Source organism: Pan troglodytes, chromosome 4, assembly GCF_028858775.2.
Source record: "Pan troglodytes isolate AG18354 chromosome 4, NHGRI_mPanTro3-v2.0_pri, whole genome shotgun sequence".
NCBI lineage: Eukaryota > Metazoa > Chordata > Mammalia > Primates > Hominidae > Pan > Pan troglodytes.
Window position 1 is genome coordinate 1476987 of NC_072402.2, and position 21398 is coordinate 1498384.

The window sequence follows — 21398 nt, forward strand, 5'->3', positions numbered from 1 at the left end:
AAAATTCAACCCTCAAGCAAGACAACAGTGACTGTAAGATGTGAGTTAGAGGTGTGTGTTTTAAAACATCCCCAGGGTTGTGTGGGGACAGTGGTTTGTAGCGTAACCTGTGGTTATGAACAAGGAGGCTCTTGGTGGGGTGTGTTCATTCTGAGCTGGGTGTTCTGGCCACAACTGCAGGCAGGGGCTGCTCTGGAGATGGAGGTGAGCCCAGAGCCTGACCCACCCAACTCCCTCTGCCCTGACCAGGGGTTGGCCAAGCTGTCAGGAGCAGGGCATTCTTGGGCGCTGGCCTGGACACACTCTGCTGCCCGCATCCACAGAAACCCCCTGAGGCCACAGCCTCGGGGCCACCACTGCCCAGAGAATGGAAGACACTTTGCAGCTGGCCCACCATGACCAAAATGGCTGGTGCCAGGAGCAGGGAGGTTGTTGTTACTCCCAACAACAAGTTTCCTTGGGGCTGGGGAGTTTACCCTCCCTCGTTCAGCAACATGACTGACCGCCTACCGCTGTGCCCACTGTGAGACTCAGCAAGACCACCAGCTCTGGCTTCAGTTGTTTGGTTAGTGGGTGACCTGCCTGTAATATTTTTCATTGTTAGAATTTCTACTTGTGCTTTTGGAAGTCCACCTGTCCTTATTTCATAATGTCCTGTTCTTGCCTAATAGATTCCATTCCATTGTTCTTATTTCATAATATCCTGTTCTTGCCTAGTAGATCCCATTCCACTGTCTCTGAACATTTTAAACTTGTTACTTCAAGCACCTGGCAGTGCTCCTGCAGGTCTCGGCATGAGTTCAGCTTCTTGCTGGGCCTGCTGGGCCTGCTGGGCCCTCATGGATTTAATTTCTTCCTGTGATTTGCCCTTTTTGTCCATGATCTCACTTCTGGAAGAGGCTGACCCTGAACACATGCGTACACGGGGGACAAAGACTCTGGCCCCAGGTGTGGGGGGCTCAGGGTTAGGGACATACTCAAGTAGAGGTGTAAGATGAGCAACTCTGACCACCCAGCCTTGGGGGGATTGGGGGCTTAGGGTGGGGGACATACTCAGGTAGATGTGGAAGATGAGCAGCTGGCCCAGGTGCACCAAGCCAAGAAAGTCCAGCAGGAGCACGAGCATCCCGATGATCACGACTATCAGGGTCTGCACCTGCACCGGGAACAGGGGGAGGAACAGCAGCCACGTGTTCATATTCTTGACATCTGGGGAGACAATGGAGAGACAGTGTGTCCAGCACCTGCTGACGGGTGCCACATCAGGCGGACGTCACAGACCAGAGCTTGCTGGGGATGGGGTGGCGTGGGAACAGCCAGTGGGAGGGATGCCTCCCTGCTCTGGTGGACACCTCCCTTACCTGAGTGCCCCATGGGCCCTGCTGACTGCGGTTGGTTTTCATGATCCCTGCTTTATGGATCTGGGAGGTGAGGCTCCAACAGGGTCACTAAGTGCCGGGGTCACAGTGCCCACCCCTTCCTGAGTGCTGGGGTCACAGGGCCCACCTCTTCCTCACTAAGTGCCGGGGTCACAGTGCCCACCCCCCCTTCCTCACTAAATGCCAGAGTCACAGTGCCCACCCCTTCCTTACTAAGTGCCGGGGTCAGAGCGCCCACCCCCCCCTCCTCACTAAATGCCAGAGTCACAGTGCCCACCCCTCCTTCCTCACTAAGTGCCAGGGTCACAGTGCCCATCCCTTCCTTATTTAGTGCCACGGTCACAGCACCCACCCCTTCCTAAGTGCCGGGGTCACAGCGCCTGCCATCTCTGCCAGGCCCCAGCACCCATCCCTTGCTCATGGCCCACTCTGTGTCCCTGGACCCGCTGCACCCTAAAACAGCTGTCTTCAAATAGAACAGGAAAGCCACAGCTCCCGCCTGGGGGGTCATTTCTAAGATATGGTCCTCTGTGACACTGGGCTGCCAACACTCAAAACCACAACACTTCCAAAAATCAGGCGTAATGTAGAATGGCAGAGGGCTGGGCAAGGCAGAATGGCAGAGGGTCGGGCAAGGCAGAATGGCAGAGGGATGGATTCAGCATGGATGTCTTTGGGTGACTCAGCATGGATGTCTTTGGGTGACAGACCCTGTCTGGAACTGGCGGCCTCGGGGGCCATCCTAGAAGGCAAACACCACACTCAGCCTGACAGGACTGCAGCTCCATGTGCCTGGGCCGGGCTGGACCCCATGCTGCCCCCCTTAGCCAGGGACATCATGATGAGTTCAGCCCATGAGAACAAGGAGCTGCTTTGCTCAGGGCTCTGCTGGTTTTGAAGCCCTGCAGAATCATCTGGAACAGCAAACCCAGGAATTCGCTCAAGCCACAATCAATGAATTCACACGGAGACACTGGCACTGCCATGTGGAAGCAGCATGTTCCAGGAGAGAAGGCAGCACATGCCATCTTGGCCACCTCTGCTCTCTCACTTTCCCCTGGCATCCCCCACAGGGAGAGCCCAGACAACATGGTGGCTGCTGGGGAAGGTGACTTGCTACAGCGGGGAGAAGAACGCAACAGGCATCGTCCTGGGCTTGGGTCTGCCGAGGTCAGGGCCTAGCCAGGGTGGAGCTGGCTTTCAGGAAGTGCTTCAGAAGTGGCTGTGAGGCCCTGGAGGCATCAGTCATGCTTCGAAGTGGAAGGAGGAGCTTTAGGGCCTTCCACATGGAGCTGGCAAAGCTCATCCTTGAAAAAAATGTCACACCATGTTGGCTCTGGAATGTTCTGGAACAAGGGGCAGGCAAGTCCTCCTTGTCTCGCCACCCAGGCTGTGTGCAGTGCGGGTACAGCCATGCATGGGGCTGAGACTGGCAGTCTTGTCCTGCACCCCGAGGGGCTTCTCTGGCCCAGGTCCTCCTGGTCAGGGTCCCAGCACTGCTGTGATAAATACATCAAGTGGTGGCGGGTGGCGGGTGGGGGCAGCTTCTACAGTAGACTCTTGCAGTCTGAGGCAGGCAGGGCTCTGACGTCCAGCTGCAGGACAGGTGGGCACGCTGCCTCCGCAGGGTCCAGCGAGGTCTCCCACCTCTGCGAGCTCCTGTGGCTCCGGGCGACCCTGGGCTATGGCTGTGTGACTCCACCCCTGCCTCCATCCTCACGAGGCCGCCTCCCCTCTGCGTCTCTCCTTTCTCTTACAAGCACACTCGTGGCTGGATTTGGACCCACTGGGACATCCCAGCATGACCCTCCCACATCAGATATTAAGTCACAGCCGCAGGCCCATTTCCCGAGGATGCTGGCATTATGGGATCTGGGTTAGGCGTGGACTCGCCTCTGGAGCCCACAGTCCTCACCGCCACGTCTCTCCAGTGGCTCAGTGTGAGCATCGGTTCCCGAGGCCCAGGCTCCGGGCCCACTTGGCCAAGGGCCTCAGCGCACCGCAGCCTGCAGCCCAGCACCCTCAGCGCTGCCTCCACTCTCCCTCCCCATGGGCTGCTCCTGCAGGATGGGCACCCCCACCCTCCCACAGCTACATGGCCCCACAGGATGGTGTGACAGGTGCTACAGGGCTGACTGCGGAGGGCAGGGGCAGAGGTGGACCCCACTGTCTCTCGCCTGACACGACCTGGCAGCATCCACAGAGCAGCGTGGCCAGTGCTCTCCCTGAGCCTGCCTCCTGTGCGCTGGGGGCTGCTGAGTTGTGTGGACACTGGGCTGCTGCCATCGGGCCAGGTCAGAGCCTGCCTGGGGCTGCCTGCCCCGGCCTCTCCCTGGGACAAGAGGGGCCGACCACCCCAGACCCGATACTACCACCTGGAAAGACGGCTGGAGGCGAGGATGAGGCCCCTTGAGAGCGGCGGCCACGTACCTTCATACTTGGGGTCCGTGCGGAGCACCCTGGGGTTCACAAGGTACTGGACGAGGACGTACAGCAGGATGGCAATCAGGCAGAGCATGCCAGCTGTGGCCGAGGCCACAGTGCTGAAGAAGAACCTGCCGGGAGACACACAGGCAGGCATGGGGGTGGGGACGTGGGAGCAGTGGGGGCGCAGGGGCAGGTGTGGGGGCGCAGGGGCAGGTGTGGGGGCGCAGGGGCAGGTGTGGGGGGCGCAGGGGCGGGGGGGGCACAGGGTGGGCAGGGGTGGGCGTGGGGGACACGGGCAGGGGACACACAAAGGCAGGCATGGGACGTGCAGGGGCATGCGGGGCATGTGGGACAGGTGTGGGGGCAGGGAGGAAGGGGCAGGGACACGCAGGGCATCCAGGGCAGGGGCGGGGGCATGTAGGGCAGGTGTAGGGGGTGCAGAGGCAGGGATGGGGACGCGCAGGGCATCTGGAGCCCGCAGGGTGGAGGTGACAGGTCAGTGTGGGCGTCCACTTGAGGGCGCCTGGCCACCGCCCAACGCTGGCCTCAAACCCCGCTCTCAACCGTGCCTGGAAGCTCAGGCTCCTGTCTCTGTGCTGTCCTGTGACGCCCCCCCAGGTCTCCAGGCCTCTCGCTGGAGAGGGGTGGCCGTGGGACATTCCCACCAGCACACCGCCCGACAATTCAGGCAGCGCTTCTTGCAAACGTCATTGCCTTTAATCCCCACAAGGAACAAGGAGGTTGTGAGGAGGGGGAACCAGCCCTTTTCACGAGTGGGGAAAGTGAGGTCAGAGATGCGGTGTGACTCGCCCAAGCCTACCAGCGAAGCATGAGGGTCACACGGCGTCTCCAGTGTCACAGCTCTGGGGCCTCTGCCCGCACCTCCCGACTCCACCTGATGCAGACAGGCCTCCCTACCAGCCAAGGAGCACGCGGGCTGGGTCCCCTCAGGGGGCCCTGAGCATGGTCTGTGCTGGGGTCTCCGTGGCACCACGCTAGGCAAAGGCACTGAAGCCAGGGAAGGGGAGAGCCATGAGAGTGCCGTGGCACCCAGGAGGGCCTGCAGGCTCAGGGACCTGGATCTCTGCACCCAAAGGGAACTCGGGCTGAGGAGGCCCTGGAGGAGCCCGGCCACTCCTCGGCTGCAGTCCCCCCTTCTCCAAGGGTCTCGTGCAAATCTGAGCCAAAAGCGATGTCCATGCTGTAGACGTGAGACCAAATCCACTCCCAGTCTCTCGTCTTTGCTCAAAAGATGCAGAGAATAATCCATCCACAAAAAGCAATTCTGGGCAGCAGTTCCTGGAACATACTTTGACTAAACCATCTTCCCTTGGTCTTTCTGCCACGATGATATTTTTTAAAAAGTATCCTTTAACCTCCTTTAATCCTTTCCATTGTATTATGTTCACCTAAGCTTGTTTAAATCCCTTTTTCTATTTTCAACTGAAGGCCAGAGCATGAATGCCGCAGTCGTCCGAAGACGCAGTTAGGGCACAGCTGCCTTCCCCGCGCTCCTCCTCCCTCCAAGAGTCTTCTGGATAATCCAGGGGTGAGGGGTGGCTCCGGGCGTGAGCGGCTCCCTGACTGCTGCTCCCTCATACTGCCTTCCCTCTCACAGCTTAGGTTTCCCAAGCAGCAGCCCCTCCAGGCAGTGGACATGCCCTACCCTGCCCCCAGTCCTCCTGGGCTTGAGCCCACTTGTGGGGAGTAAAGACCCCTCATCCTCATCCTACTCTCTGGACAGGACTCCCCTCTTCATCCAGGAAAGAAGGCGGGTCTCTAAGACCACAGAGACCAGAGACCACAGAGACCAAAGCCCACAGGATGGGGCAGAGCCATTCACGCGGGGCCTGCTCTCCCCGCAGCACCCAGGGCCGCTCTCCTCTTGGTTAGCACAGCCTCCTGCCCCTGCTGCCCGTGTTTAACCTGCAGAGTCCGAGGCCAGCGCTCGCAGTCTTCCCAGGACACCAGGGCCGCCTGCCTTCTTTCCGTCCCCCTTCCTCTCTTATCACTACGAAGGATGCAGCCTCCCTCACAGGGGCTCTGCCGTCAGCTGGGCCTCCCCGCAGGGGCTCCGCCATCAGCTCGGCGTCCCTTGCGGGGGCTCTGCCATCAGCTCCTCAACTTTCCTCATCTTGCTCTCAATGCCGTTGCTCTCTCCGCCTCTGGCGGATGAAGGGACAGAAGCGAGGTTGGCACAGATGCCGGTGTTGGCTGTGGCCTGGAGCCGAGGGCGCCCATGACCCCAGCCCTGCTCTCCTGACGCCCCTTTCCCACACACAGGTGGTGTGTATACTTCGCGCCCACGTGGTCCCTCTCCAGCGCCCCTCCTGAGGAAGGCAGACCCTTGCCACCTGCCTGTGGGCCCTCACCCCCTCACCTTCCCCACCAGGACCCGCCAGATTGAGCCAGCTCCAGGCACCAGAGCAGAATGAGTCCAGAAGGAAGTGGCACCTGGGGCTAGCGTGAGCCAGAGGAGCTGGCCCCACCTTGGCCATCGTGGAGCTGCTCTTCTCCAGGGGAGGAGGCGGGTGGGTCTCCCCGGCCCCTACCATCTCACGCAGCCTCTGGACTCGCTGTGCGGTCATGCAACCTCTCTGTCCCTGCCGGGCTGCTCAGCCTCTCTGGACACATGCTGTGCTCCAGATGGGATGGCAGGGAGGCAGGGCCGGGACCCCCTGGTGCGTCCTGTGACAGGCAACGTTGGTCCCCACTCCCACGCACACCAAGGCCTCTTTCAGGTCAGCACAGAGTAGCTGGGGAGCAGGCGTGGTTCTTTTCCCTGGTGATCTTCACAACACAGTGCTGCAGACAGCCAGGGCTCAGCACGCGGGGCCTTGAGAGTCCCTGGATCCTCCACTGTGCTCAGGGAAAACACCTCTCGTCTATGAGCCTCCACCGTGCTCAGGGGAAACACCTCTCGTCCTTGCGTCTCCACCATGCTCAGGAGAAACACCTCTCGTCTGTGAGTCTCCATCATGCTCAGGGGAAACACCTCTCACCCATCTGCGCTGGGTGCCCACTGCCCTTCCGTGGCCCCACCCTTGTGCTGGATGGGCCTCTGCCTGGGTGGAGAGAAGGCAGCCTAGCCCAGGACAGCGTGGTCAGGAGGCCTCAGCCAGTGTGGCCCCGCAAGTGCCCATGGGGGACCTCCAGGGACTTACTCTGTGCCGATGAGCTTGTCCAGGGATGGCTGCACCACAGCCCCAGAGCCAGACAGGAGGCCGGGGCATGCAGGCACCAAGCGCCACCACATCAGGACAGGGACGCGGCCCCAAGAGGACCCTCCACCCTTTCAACACGAGGACCCCTGCCCACAGACCCCTCCCTTCCAAATTCCCCCAAGCCTGGCCCGTGCCGGCCATCCCCGCTGTGCCCCTCACCAGTAATTCCGGCTTCCCACGCAGTTGTTGATCCATTTGCAGTGGTGGTCGAAGCCAGACACACACTTATTGCAGGAAATGCAGTGTTTGGTTTTCTTGTTCCTGGAGGGATGAATCGGGGAATGCCTGTCAGGCCCCACGTGCGCAGGTTGGGGCAGGGCCAGAGATCCATCACTGGAAGCCAGGTGCCTCGGAGGAACCAGCCCTGTGTGGCCTGGGGAGAGGGCATCCAGCAGGGAATGGGAGGCTGGGGGAGGGTGTTGAGGCCTGTGGGGAGCAGGAGAAGCAGGGCAGCTGTGGGCAGAGGTAGCCACAGAGCAGGAGGAGCTGTGTCTGTGGTTGCCCTGAGCATAGACCCCCCCCACCAGCCATCCTACACCAGCCTCACTCTGGGTCATGGCCCTGGAGGAGGCCGCGCCTGCCCCATGGTTCCAGGAGTTGAGGCCGGGGGCTTGGATCCCACCTGTGCCTACAGGGCCTCCCTTGCAGCCGATAGCAGCCCTGTAGCCATCCCCTAGGCCATCACAGAGGCCTCCAGGGCCCCTGGAAACACTGGAACCCTTACCTCCCTCTTTCCTAGGGGCTTGTCTTAAAAATCTCCAAGAAAGGCAGTGCTCTCTTGCCCCGGGACCTCAGGGGAGGGAACTCATGCGCAAAATCCACTGAGGACCAAACATGCCTGAGTGCTGCTGCGTTTCATTCCAGGGGAGCAGCGGGTCACCTGCAGGTGACAGACCCAGCCCTCCAGTCTCAGCCCTGCCTGCGGAGGAGTTGGGGCGGCCCAGCACTGCACCCGGTTCACAGCGTGATGAGGGGCTATCCACCTGCAGCCACAGGGCCGGGCCCTGGAAGCTCCATTAGCATCAGCTGCGGCCATTGCACGGGCCCTGAGGGGCCAGCAGTGACCTGAGCCCCGGGCCCCTGGAGGTTACCCTGACAGCTTGGGGCCTCGGCGAGGGCAGACACTCACACGGTGACCTTGCACAGGTGGCAGAACTGATTCTGGATCACATGTGCATGTTTTGATCTGTCGAAGAAGGGCATGGGCTGAGAATAGTTCTTCATGAGTCTGACATTGGAGTCACCCGGGTCGATGCAGGAGGCAATCAGGTGGACGACGAGGTGGAAGGAGAAGATCCCCCCGGTCACCTGGCATGTCAAGAAAGAACCTGGCCCAGGGCCTGGTCAGCCTGGCACGAGGCATCCCCGTGAGGCCCAAGGGCCCAGGCGAGGCGCGGCCACTGGTCAGCCCTGCTCACCCAGCCCTGCACACCTGAGCCCAGCTCACCCAGGCCTGGCCCTGCTCACATGGCCCTGCTCACGCAGCCCTGCACACCCAGCCCTGCACACCTGAGCCCTGTTCACCCGGCCCTGCTCACCCAGGAGTGCTCACCCAGCCCTGCACACCCGAGCCCTGCTCACCTGGCCCTGTTCACCTGGGCCTGCTCATCTGGCCCTGCACACCCAGCCCTGCACAGCCAGCCCTGCTCACCTGAGCCCAGCTCACCCATGCCTGGCCCTGCTCACATGGCCCTGCTCATCCAGTCTTGCACACACGGCCCCATACACCCGGCCCTTCACACATGGCCCTGAACACACAGCCCTGCTCACCCAGGCCTAGAGGAGATGAGGCCACCCATCGGCCCTACACACACAGCCCTGCTCACCCAGGCCTAGAGATGAGGCCACACATCGGCCCTGCACACACAGCCCTGCTCACCCAGGCCTAGAGGAGATGAGGCTACCCACTGGCCTTGCACACACAGCCCTGTGCCAGTCGGGGACCGGGAAGGCTGCCCCCATGCCCCTTTTGGTTCATCCCTGTTGGACACAGGGCAAATCCCCCACAGAATGCAACGCACCCCCAGAGGCTCAGTCAGCCCAGCCAAGCACAGTGACCCCAAGACCCTTTACAGCTTGAGGGACAGAGCAGGGCCAGAGGAGGGACGCCCCAGATGTAAACACAGCCAGATGCAGCCCCAAAGGCCCTGGAGGAGCCTGGGTTCTTTCATACCAGAGACCCCTGAGCACTGGGAGAGAAGACAGCCTCAAACAGGAGGAGCAGGGGGAGGAGCGAGGGAGCTGCACAACCTACCCGCTCCCTCTAGACCCCAGACGGCTCACTCAGGGACCCTCTCCCCAAGAATAGCTCAGGGAAACCCCCCCCCCAAGACTCCCTCAGGACCCCTCCGGACTCTCTCAGGGACTCTAGACTCTCTCGAGGACCCCAGACTCACTCAGGAACCCTGGGCCTCTTTCTTGGGCCCTCTGGGCTCAGAGCCTGGCGGCGGGGGCACTGGGGAGAGGGTCCTTGTCCCCTGGAGCCAGGAGAAGCTGGGCTCCCCGTGCCTAGGACGTCAGCTCCCGCCCTCAGATCCTGGCTCCCTCCTCCTCTCACCCTGGGACCAACACAGACTCTCCATGGCAACCAAATAGAAGGGGTGGAGTGCGGGGCCCTCCCGTCACCCTGCCTGGCCCCTGGACCGCCTTCTAGCCAGGAGTTCAGGGTTGACAGCCATCTCCACAGGGCAGCCCAGAGGCCCTCGCAGTGTGGCCTAAGCTTGGCATGGAAACGCAGGCTGCCGGCCTGTGGGGCACGGCGCTGTTCCTCCTTGGCACCAGGGGCAAGGAGAAAGGTGCTGGCCATGTGCAAAATGCTGCGCAGGGATTTTAGCGGAAGGCTGCCAGCAGGGCGGGTCCTGCGCCACGCCAGGGGGCTGCTGTCCCTCCTGACAGATTCCCTCTCCGGAGCCCCCTCAGCCAACGCTGGCCTGTCCTGACCCTAAGCAGGGGCTGCACAGAGCACGAGTGGCCACTGGGCCCACCTGCAGGCTCGGGGGACATAGTCTGGCCCAGGGCAGGTGACTGGTGCCACCGGGCAGCCATGGCCCAGACCCCACAGCCAGGTCCATCGCAGGGTCCTCCAGGAACCCCTCCCGCTTAGACCATGCCACGATGAAAAGGATACCACGTAGGCGATGTATTTCCACGAGTGAGGCAGGAGGGGAATGAAGATCCCGAAGGTGGCCAAGGAAAGGCCCACGAAGACAGCCCAGGTCACCACCTGGAAGTAGTGCAGGGGTAACGACCAGCCGTTCACTCTGGAGATGCGGGGTGGCAAGACCAGCTTTTCATTGTTGAGTATGGCTTCTGGGGTGACGGAACACTGGCTCCCGGAGCGAGTGTCCATCTGCAGGACACAGAAGGGGAGGACCTGTGCCATCAGATCCTGGGAGGGCCGGCCCCGCCCACTGTCACAGAGACCAAGGGGACTGGGAATGCAGCAGTCAGGACCAGCACTGACAGCCAATGGCCCAGCACTGCCTGGGGCCATGTTCCCCGCAGAGGGAGCAGGGGCTGGGCTGGAGTTAGTGCAGGGCAGTGCCCAGGGGAATGAACAGACATGCTGCAGAATCTGACCCTGGCCAGAGCCGAGTGGCAACGGAAAACGGCTCTCCAGGGTGTGGAGGACCCTGGGCGGGGGACCTGGCCAGGCCCCCGGTGCCCGCACGACCGCCCGTCAGTTCCCCTGAGGATTTGTTACGTTCTGGGGAGTGCTCGACAGCCCCCACACAGCGACAGGTCCCAGGACCCGTTCACGAATACACAGGCTCACCCAGGACTCCCCAGGTGCAAGAAGAAAACCCACGTCAGAAAGAGGCCACACTGAGCAGAGGGCTGCGCCTGTGAGAAACTGAGGCAATGCCTGAAGAGCTCGCGAGCCGTTACTCACTGCTGCAACACTGAAACCTGCCAGATCCTCCCCGAGAGGCTTCCAGGACCCGAGAGCTCACTTCACAGGTCCTGTGTGTCTCCCCTTCCACAGGACAGGGAAGCCCATCCAGCCACTCGGGGCTGGGGTCTCCGCCCGGGTGGACAGTGGCTGGGAGGTTCTGAACACGCTGCAGCTGCTCCTGGCCAGTCAGGTGGGGAGGGCGGCAGGGGCGGGAGGGACGTGGTGTCACGGAGGGGCAGTGAAAGACACTCAGCGGCCGCTACGGGGTGGGGGGTTGATCTTCAGGGGCTGGGCGGTCTCTACAGAGGAGGGTTAGGAAGCTTCGCCACGTTATGCCTCGCTCAAAGTCCTTGTTGTCTCTTTGGGAAAAAATCTTCAGAAAATGAAGTTGATATTAAATGTATTTCTTTGAGAAGAGAGACATTGAGAAGTAGTTAGCAATTCTTCGTTCTTGCAGTCGTGAACGTCCATGATACAGTGGCTCTGCGCTGCCTTTGGTGGCTCCTCCCTGGTCCTCTAAATGTGACACCAGGCGGATGCGGGGCCACAGGACCCTGGGGCTTGAGTCACACAAGAATGTCTCTGGGAGACCCGAGAGACTCACAGTTATGAAACAGGACCATGGTTCTTTGGCCGGGCGGGGGGGCTCACGCCTGTAATCCCAGCACTGTGGGAAGCCGAGGCGTGCCTATCACCTGAGGTCAGGAGTTCGAGACCAGCCTGGGCAACACGGCGAAACCCTGTCTCTACTAAAAATACAAAGATTAGCAGGGCGTGGTGGCACATGCCTCTAATCCCAGCTACTCGGGAGGCTGAGGCATGAGAATCGTTTGAACCTGGGAGGTCGAGGCTGCAGTGAGCCAAGATTGCACCACTGCATTCCAGCCTGGGCAACAGAGGGAGACTCCATCTCAAACAAAAAAAAAAAAGAAAAGAAACAAAAGTCAAAGTGGCCAAGGAAGGAAATAGAAACACAGAAAGACAAACTTGTACATTAAAAACACAATTCCCAGTTAAAAACAAAACCCAAATGAAAGTGCCAACAAACAGAAATGATGTCGCCAAAAGTCACATTGGTAAAACCTGGAAGATCAAATCGAGGAAGGACCACAGATCTTAGAGAGGAGAAGAGGGGAATCGCTCAGCGGCCTGGAGCCTTGAGCCTGGAGACAACACATTCATCTGTTAGGATTTCAGAACAGAAAGGTGGAGAATCTGTGAGAGAAAAAAGAAAACACTGAAGAACTTTGAGAAGACTGAAGACTTCAGGTCGAAACTGTGCAGCAAGGGCCGGAAAGGACGATTGGAAAAAGAAATACATCCAAATTGGAGAAAATGTGAGCAAGCCAGGGAGACAGACCCCACGGTGGACAACGAGCAGCGGGGACAGACGCCACGGAGAACAGTAAGCCGGGGGTACAGACTCCACAGAGGACAGTGAGCCAGGGGGACAGACCCCACAGAGGACAGCAAGCCGGGGGGACAGACCCCACGGAGGACAGCGAGCAGCGGGGACAGACCCCACGAAGGACAGCGAGCCGGGGGGACAGAACACACGGAGGACAGCAACCAGCAGGGACAGACCCCACGGAGGACAGCGAGCCGGGGATACAGACCCCATGGAGGACAGCGAGCAGCGGGCACAGATCCCATGGAGAACAGCGAGCCAGGGGGACAGACCCCAAGGAGGACAGCGAGCCAGGGGGCACAGGCCCCACAGAGGACAATGAGCAGCGGGGACAGACCCCACAGAGGACAGCGAGCCAGGGACACAGACCCCACAGAGGACAGCGAGCCAGGGGGCACAGACTCCACAGAGGACAGCGAGCCGGGGGGCACGGACCCCCCGGAGGACAGTGAGCAGCAGGGACAGACACCACAGAGGACAGCAAGCCGGGGGGCACAGACCCCACAGAGGACAGTGAGCCAGGGGGCACAGACCCCACAGAGGACAGACAGTGAGCGAGGGGCACAGACCCCACAGAGGACAGTGAGCTGGGGAGACAGACCCCATAGAGGACAGCAAGCCAGGGGGACAGACCCCACAGAGGACAGCGAGACGCAGGGAGAGACCCCATGGAGGACAGCGAGCCAGGGAGACCGATCCCACAGAGGACAGTGAGCCGGGGGGCACAGACCCCACAGAGGACAGCAAGCTGGGGAGACAGACCCCACAGAGGACAGCGAGCCAGGGGGCACAGACACCACAGAGGACAGCGAGCCAAGGGCACAGATCGCACAGAGGACAGTGAGCAGCGGGGACAGACCCCATGGAGGACAGCGAGCCAGGGGGCACAGAACCCACAGAGGACAGTGAGCAGCGGGGAGAGACCCCACAGAAGACAGTGAGCTGGGGGGCACAGACCCCACGGAGGACAGCGAACCAGGGGGACAGACCCCGTGGAGGACAGAGAGCCGGGGGGACAGACGCCACAGAGGACAGTGAGCAGCGGGGACAGACCCCACAGAGGACAGTGAGCCCGGGGGCACAGACCCCACAGAGGATAGGGAGCGAGGGGCACAGACCTCAGAGAGGACAGCGAGCCGGGAAGACAGACTCCATAGAGGACAGTGAGCAGTGGGGAGAGACCCCACAGAGGACAGCAAGCCAGGGGTACAGACCCCACAGAGGACAGCGAGCTGCGGGGACAGACCCCATGGAGGACAGCGAGCCACGGAGACACACCCCACAGAGGACAGCGAGTGAGGGGCACAGACCCCACAGAGGACAGTGAGTAGCGGGGACAGACCCCGGAGAGGACAGCGAGCCAGGGTCACAGACCCCACAGAGGACAGCGAGCCGGGAGACAGACCCCATGGAGGACAGCAAGCCGGGGGAACAGACCGCACAGAGGACAGTGAGCAGCGGGGACAGACCCCACCAAGGACAGCGAGCCGGGGGGCACAGACCCCACAGAGGACATGATCAGCGGGGACAGACCCCACAGAGGACAGCGAGCCAGGGGGTACAGACCCCACAGAGGACAGCGAGCCGGGGGGACAGACCCCATGGAGGACAGAGAGCCAGGGGGCACAGACCCCACAGAGGACAGTGAGCAGCGGGGACAGACCCCACCGAGGACAGTGAGCCGGGGGGCGCAGATCCCATGGAGGACAGTGAGCCGGGGGGAGAGACCCCACGGAGGACAGCGAGCCAGGGGGACACACCCCACATAGGACAGTGAGCAGCGGGGACAGACCCCACCGAGGACAGTGAGCCGGGGGGCACAGATCCCATGGAGGACAGCGAGCTGGGGGGACAGACCCCACGGAGGACAGCGAGCCAGGGGGACACACCCCACATAGGACAGTGAGCAGCGGGGACAGACCCCACAGAGGACAGCGAGCCGGGGGGCAGAGACCCCACAGAGGACAGCGAGCCAGGGAGACAGACCCCACAGAGGACAGTGAGCCGGGGGGCACAGACCCCACAGAGGACAGTGAGCAGTGGGGACAGACCCCACAGAGGACAGCGAGTCAGGGTCACAGACCCCACAGAGGACAGCGAGCGGGGAGACAGACCCCATGGAGGACAGCAAGCCGGGGGGACAGACCGCACAGAGGACAGTGAGCAGCGGGGACAGACCCCACCAAAGACAGCGAGCTGGGGGGCACAGACCCCACAGAGGACAGTGAGCAGCGGGGACAGACCCCACAGAGGACAGTGAGCAGCGGGGACAGACCCCACAGAGGACAGTGAGCCAGGGGGCACAGACCCCACAGAGGACAGCGAGCCGGGGGGACAGACCCCACGGAGGACAGCGAGCCAGGGGGACACACCCCACATAGGACAGTGAGCAGCGGGGACAGACCCCACAGAGGACAGCGAGCCAGGGGGTACAGACCCCACAGAGGACAGCGAGCCGGGGGGCACAGACCCCACAGAGGACAGCGAGCCAGGGCGACAGACCCCACAGAAGACAGTGAGCCGGGGGGCACAGACCCCACAGAGGACAGCGAGCCGGGGAGACAGATCCCACAGAGGACAGCAAGCCACGGGGCACAGACCCCACAGAGGACAGCGAGCCAGGGGGCACAGACCCCACAGAGGACAGTGAGCCAGGGGCACAGACCCCACAGAGGACAGCGAGCCAGGGGCACAGACCGCACAGAGGACAGTGAGCAGCGTGGAAAGACCCCACAGAGGACAGCGAGCCGGGGGGCAGGCCCCACGGAGGACAGCGAGCCGGGTGGACAGACCCCACAGAGGACAATGAGCAGCGGGGACAGACCCCACAGAGGACAGCAAGCCAGGGGGACAGACCCCACAGAGGACAGCAAGCTGGAGAGACAGACCCCACAGAGGACAGCGAGCCACGGGGACAGACCCCACAGAGGACAGCGATCTGCGGGGACAGACCCCATGGAGGATAGCGAGCCAGGGAGACAGACCCCACAGAGGACAGTGAGCCGGGGGGCACAGACCCTACAGAGGACAGCGAGCCGGGGAGACAGACCCCACGGAGGACAGCGAGCCGGGGGTACAGACCCCACAGAGGACAGCAAGCAGCAGGGACAGATCCCACAGAGGACAGCGAGCCAGGGGGACAGACCCCATGGAGGACAGCGAGCCGAGGAGACAAACCCCACAGAGGACAGCGAGCCAGGGGGCACAGATCCCACAGAGGACAGCGAGCCAGGGGGCACAGACCCCACAGAGGACAGCAAGCCAGGGGGCACAGACCCCACAGAGGACAGCGAGCCAGGGGGCACAGACTCCACAGAGGACAGCGAGCCGGGGAGACAGACTCCACAGAGGACAGCAAGCCGGGGGCACAGATCCCACAGAGGACAGACAGTGAGTGAGGGGCACAGAACCCACAGAGGACAGTGAGCAGCAGGGATAGACCCCACAGAGGACAGCGAGCCGGGGGGACAGACCCCACAGAGGACAGACAGTGAGCGAGGGGCACAGACCCCGCGGAGGACAGCAAGCAAGGGGCATGGACCCCATGGAGGACAGCAAGCAGGGGACACAGACCTCACATCAGCCAGAGAAGACTCCAGGACAGCTTCTTCCCCTCAGGCCCACGCTCAGCCTCGATACCACCGTGGCCTGTAAGCACGTTCATATACCACACCACACAATCCACATCACACACCATATACCACACAGACCACGTACCACACACCACACACACCACACCACACAACACAGACCACACCGACCACACTCCACATACCAGACCACACACCACATAGACCACACAACACCAAACAGAAACCACAACACACAAAACACAACACATACACAAGACACCACACACACCATACACCACACGCCACACACCACACAATACATACCACATATATCATACAACACAGACCACACACAACACATACCACATACACAAAACACAAACCACAAAACAGAAACCACACAACACACATCATACAGATTACACACCATACCACACGAAACACACCAGAGATCACACAATCCGCAACACACACCACACAACACAGATCACACACACAATTCCACGCACACCACACATGCACCACACACCACACAAACCACACGCACACACCTCACGCCACACATATGCAACAGAAGCAAAACACACCAAACACACCACACACTGCACGTGCACCACGTGACAAGTACCAGACACCAACCACAAACACATCACTCTCCACATACCACACAGGGACCACACAATACAATACACATCACGCACACAGAATACACACACAGCACACCACACCACACAAACCACACACCACACACAGAGCACACACTTGCACTACACACTGTACACCATACACACCACACAAACATCACACCACATACTGCACATATACCACACCCCCAAAATACTATACACCAAACCACACACCACACAAACCACACACCACCGAGCACACCCATTTGCACTACACACCGCATACCACACACAGCACACAAACCACACACCACATACTGCACACATACCACAACCCCCACAAAATACCACAACACACAATGCTCACACTCCCACACACACCAAATGCACACACACTCCCACACACAATTCAAGTGAAAGGAGCATCTGTGAGTCATGACACTGAAGACTTGTAATGTTGGGTTCAGGTCCCCTTAGCACAACTAAGGCTGGATGGGCCCCCCGTGTTATGACAACCGGACTGATGCCCGGGGAACTGGCCGCCCAGCACCGGGGCCTGCAGCGCAATCCTGTGTGGTGGACCCCAGGCGCCTCCTGTCTGCCCCCATCTGTGGATGTGGAGACAGCCCTCTTCTCAGACTGGGACTCCATCCTTCTCTGCACCACCACACGAGAACCAGCCCCTGCCACAGAGCCCAGAGACCACAGGTGCCCATCCCACCCTATCAGGTCTTTAAGATGCCATGGCCTCCTCAGTCTTTCCTGTTTCCATCTGTGTATATGACACCAGGCCCCTAGAGTCTGTCCCGGTCCCTGTCCTATCTTTATGACTCCGTGGTCCCCTGAGTCTGTCCTGGTCCCCGTCCTGTCTTTACGACACCAGGTCCCCAGAGTCTGTCCCAGTCCCATCCCTGTCTTTATGACACGAGGCCCCCTAGAGTCTGTCCAGGTCACATCCCTGTCTTTACGACTCCGTGGTCCCTCGAGTCTGTCCAGGTCCCTGTCCTGTCTTTAGGACACCGTGGTCCCCTGAGTCTGTCCAGGTCCCCGTCCTGTCTTTATGACACCAGGCCCCAGAGTCTGTCCCGGTCCCCGTCCTGTCTTTATGACACCAGGCCCCTAGAGTCTGTCCCGGTCCCCGTCCTGTATTTATGACACCAGGCCCCCAGAGTCTGTCCCGGTCCCCGTCCTGTCTTTATGACACCAGGCCCCCAGAGTCTGTCCCGGTCCCCGTCCTGTCTTTAGGACACCGTGGTCCCCTGAGTCTGTCCAGGTCCCCGTCCTGTCTTTATGACACCAGGCCCCTAGAGTCTGTCCTGGTCCCCATCCTGTCTTTAGGACACCGTGGTCCCCTGAGTCTGTCCAGGTCCCCGTCCTGTCTTTATGACACCAGGCCCCCAGAGTCTGTCCCGGTCCCCGTCCTGTCTTTATGACACCAGGCCCCCAGAGTCTGTCCCGGTCCCCGTCCTGTCTTTAGGACACCGTGGTCCCCTGAGTCTGTCCAGGTCCCCGTCCTGTCTTTATGACACCAGGCCCCCAGAGTCTGTCCAGGTCCCCGTCCTGTCTTTATGACACCAGGCCCCCAGAGTCTGTCCCGGTCCCCGTCCTGTCTTTATGACACCAGGCCCCCAGAGTCTGTCCCGGTCCCCGTCCTGTCTTTATGACACCGTGGTCCCTGAATCTATCCTGGTCCGAGTCCCCATCTTGTCTTTATGACACCGTGGTCCCCCGGGTCTGTCCCGGTCCTGTCCCAGGCCTGTCTTTATGACACCAGGCCCCCAGAGTCTGTCCCGGTCCCCATCCTGTCTTTATGACACCAGATCCCCAGAGTCTGTCCGAGTCCCCATCCTGTCTTTATGACACCAGATCCCCAGAGTCTGTCCGAGTCCCCATCCTGTCTTTATGACACCCCGTGGTCCCTGAATCTATCCTGGTCCGAGTCCCCATCCTGTCTTTATGACACCGTGGTCCCCCGAGTCTGTCCAGGTCCCCGTCCTGTCTTTATGACACCAGGCCCCCAGAGTCTGTCCCGGTCCCCATCCTGTCTTTATGACACCAGATCCCCAGAGTCTGTCCGAGTCCCCATCCTGTCTTTATGACACCAGATCCCCAGAGTCTGTCCGAGTCCCCGTCCTGTCTTTATGACACCGTGGTCCCTGAATCTATCCTGGTCCGAGTCCCCATCTTGTCTTTATGACACCGTGGTCCCCCGGGTCTGTCCCGGTCCTGTCCCAGGCCTGTCTTTATGACACCAGGCCCCCAGAGTCTGTCCTAGTCCCCGTCCTGTCTTTATGACACCGTGGTCCCTGAATCTATCCTGGTCCGAGTCCCCATCCTGTCTTTATGACACCGTGGTCCCCCGAGTCTGTCCAGGTCCCCGTCCTGTCTTTATGACACCGTGGTCCCTGAATCTATCCTGGTCCGAGTCCCCATCTTGTCTTTATGACACCGTGGTCCCCCGGGTCTGTCCCGGTCCTGTCCCAGGCCTGTCTTTATGACACCAGGCCCCCAGAGTCTGTCCTAGTCCCCGTCCTGTCTTTATGACACCGTGGTCCCTGAATCTATCCTGGTCCGAGTCCCCATCCTGTCTTTATGACACCGTGGTCCCCCGAGTCTGTCCAGGTCCCCGTCCTGTCTTTATGACACCGTGGTCCCTGAATCTATCCTGGTCCGAGTCCCCATCTTGTCTTTATGACACCGTGGTCCCCCGGGTCTGTCCCGGTCCTGTCCCAGGCCTGTCTTTATGACACCAGGCCCCCAGAGTCTGTCCGAGTCCCCGTCCTGTCTTTATGACACCGTGGTCCCTGAATCTATCCTGGTCCGAGTCCCCATCCTGTCTTTATGACACCGTGGTCCCCCGAGTCTGTCCAGGTCCCCGTCCTGTCTTTATGACACCGTGGTCCCTGAATCTATCCTGGTCCGAGTCCCCATCTTGTCTTTATGACACCGTGGTCCCCCGGGTCTGTCCCGGTCCTGTCCCAGGCCTGTCTTTATGACACCAGGCCCCCAGAGTCTGTCCTAGTCCCCGTCCTGTCTTTATGACACCGTGGTCCCTGAATCTATCCTGGTCCGAGTCCCCATCCTGTCTTTATGACACCGTGGTCCCCCGAGTCTGTCCAGGTCCCCGTCCTGTCTTTATGACACCGTGGTCCCTGAATCTATCCTGGTCCGAGTCCCCATCTTGTCTTTATGACACCGTGGTCCCCCGGGTCTGTCCCGGTCCTGTCCCAGGCCTGTCTTTATGACACCAGGCCCCCAGAGTCTGTCCGAGTCCCCGTCCTGTCTTTATGACACCGTGGTCCCTGAATCTATCCTGGTCCGAGTCCCCATCCTGTCTTTATGACACCGTGGTCCCCCGAGTCTGTCCAGGTCCCCGTCCTGTCTTTATGACACCGTGGTCCCTGAATCTATCCTGGTCCGAGTCCCCATCTTGTCTTTATGACACCGTGGTCCCCCGGGTCTGTCCCGGTCCTGTCCCAGGCCTGTCTTTATGACACCAGGCCCCCAGAGTCTGTCCGAGTCCCCGTCCTGTCTTTATGACACTGTGGTCCCTGAATCTATCCTGGTCCGAGTCCCCATCCTGTCTTTATGACACCGTGGTCCCCCGAGTCTGTCCAGGTCCCCGTCCTGTCTTTATGACACCGTGGTCCCTGAATCTATCCTGGTCCGAGTCCCCATCCTGTCTTTATGACACCGTGGTCCCCCGAGTCTGTCCAGGTCCCCGTCCTGTCTTTATGACACCGTGGTCCCTGAATCTATCCTGGTCCGAGTCCCCATCTTGTCTTTATGACACCGTGGTCCCCCGGGTCTGTCCCGGTCCTGTCCCAGGCCTGTCTTTATGACACCAGGCCCCCAGAGTCTGTCCTGGTCCCCGTCCTGTCTTTATGACACCAGATCCCCAGAGTCTGTCCTCACCGTCCCTGCCCTTATGACACTCTGGCACCCCTGAGCATGTCCTCACTCTCCTCCAGCCCCCCAAATGTGTCCTCGTCCCCCTCTGGGCCTGCTCAGCCACGCTTTTTCCATGGGGACCCTCTGGAAGCCACCCCACCCTGGTGAAACCTTCCATTCCTCTACTCCCCACAGTGGAAACGGCCTTTTCTGAGGCCCCTCATGAGACAAATCCTCACAGCCTGAGTCCCGGACAGTCTTGCTGTGTCGTCTTTACTGCTTGACTCCTTCAGGAGTGCAGGGATTGCATCTGCCTTTTGGGAACATGGGAAAGTAAGGCCCCACTTTCCTTACCGCCAGAACCCACAGTTCCTTCTCACGCCTATCACATCACAGGTCCAGGCTGAAGAGCAAGAGAAAAGCAGCGTCGCTCTTGCCAACTCCAGACCAAAGTGAGAAGTGGGTGGGCTGCCCTGGTCGACACGGTAGCCACGGAACCCAGGGCGCCTCACAAAGCCATGGCAGTTGGGAGGATGAGGGGACAAGGGGGCATGAGGAGGGAGGAAAGCGTGAGGTGGACTCGGGTGGAGGTGAAATAACGCACGCAGTGGTCCATTTCCAAGACAAGGTGGCTTGATCCGGTTTAGGTCAGCAAACTACAAAAAAACAGGATGTACTAGGCCCCTGCTTGGATGGGCCCCAATGCCTGCTTGTCGGCCTCCCCCTCCCTGCCTTCCCACCTGCTTAGCTGCCCTCACCTGAACCAAAGTAGTCTAAGATGAAAGTTTACTAGCCTGCAAAAGAGCTCACTTTGTCTGTTCTTATCAGCCTGCCCAGCTACTCAGCTCTTAAGTCAAATACTTGAAAAGCCCCTGAGCTGACTAGGATTGCAATGCATTGTGGTCCGCAACAAAATGCAGCAAGACAACCCTAAAAAAAAAAACAAACACCTGAAACCCCTACAACAACCAACAGG

The 21398-nt window shown here is 60.4% G+C and overlaps 1 protein-coding gene across 8 annotated transcripts in view; it reads right to left on the bottom strand.

Moving 5' to 3' along the window:
• Positions 1–21398, bottom strand: part of ZDHHC11 (zinc finger DHHC-type containing 11) — an 84790-nt gene that overhangs the window by 44276 nt on the left and 19116 nt on the right. For 2 of the 8 annotated variants that reach the window (XM_063811051.1, XM_063811054.1), the window contains exons 2-6: positions 10158–10379; positions 8160–8338; positions 7190–7291; positions 3810–3934; positions 1054–1209 (exon numbers count right to left, since the gene is read on the bottom strand). In XM_063811051.1, coding sequence (XP_063667121.1) covers positions 1054–1209; positions 3810–3934; positions 7190–7291; positions 8160–8338; positions 10158–10379 — 784 coding nt within the window. Of the gene's footprint in view, positions 1–1053; positions 1210–3809; positions 3935–7189; positions 7457–8159; positions 8339–10157; positions 10380–10922; positions 11445–20776; positions 20923–21398 lie in introns of those variants that run through there. The other 6 variants (XM_063811047.1, XM_063811050.1, XM_054684128.2 and 3 more) reach the window with 5 other exon arrangements.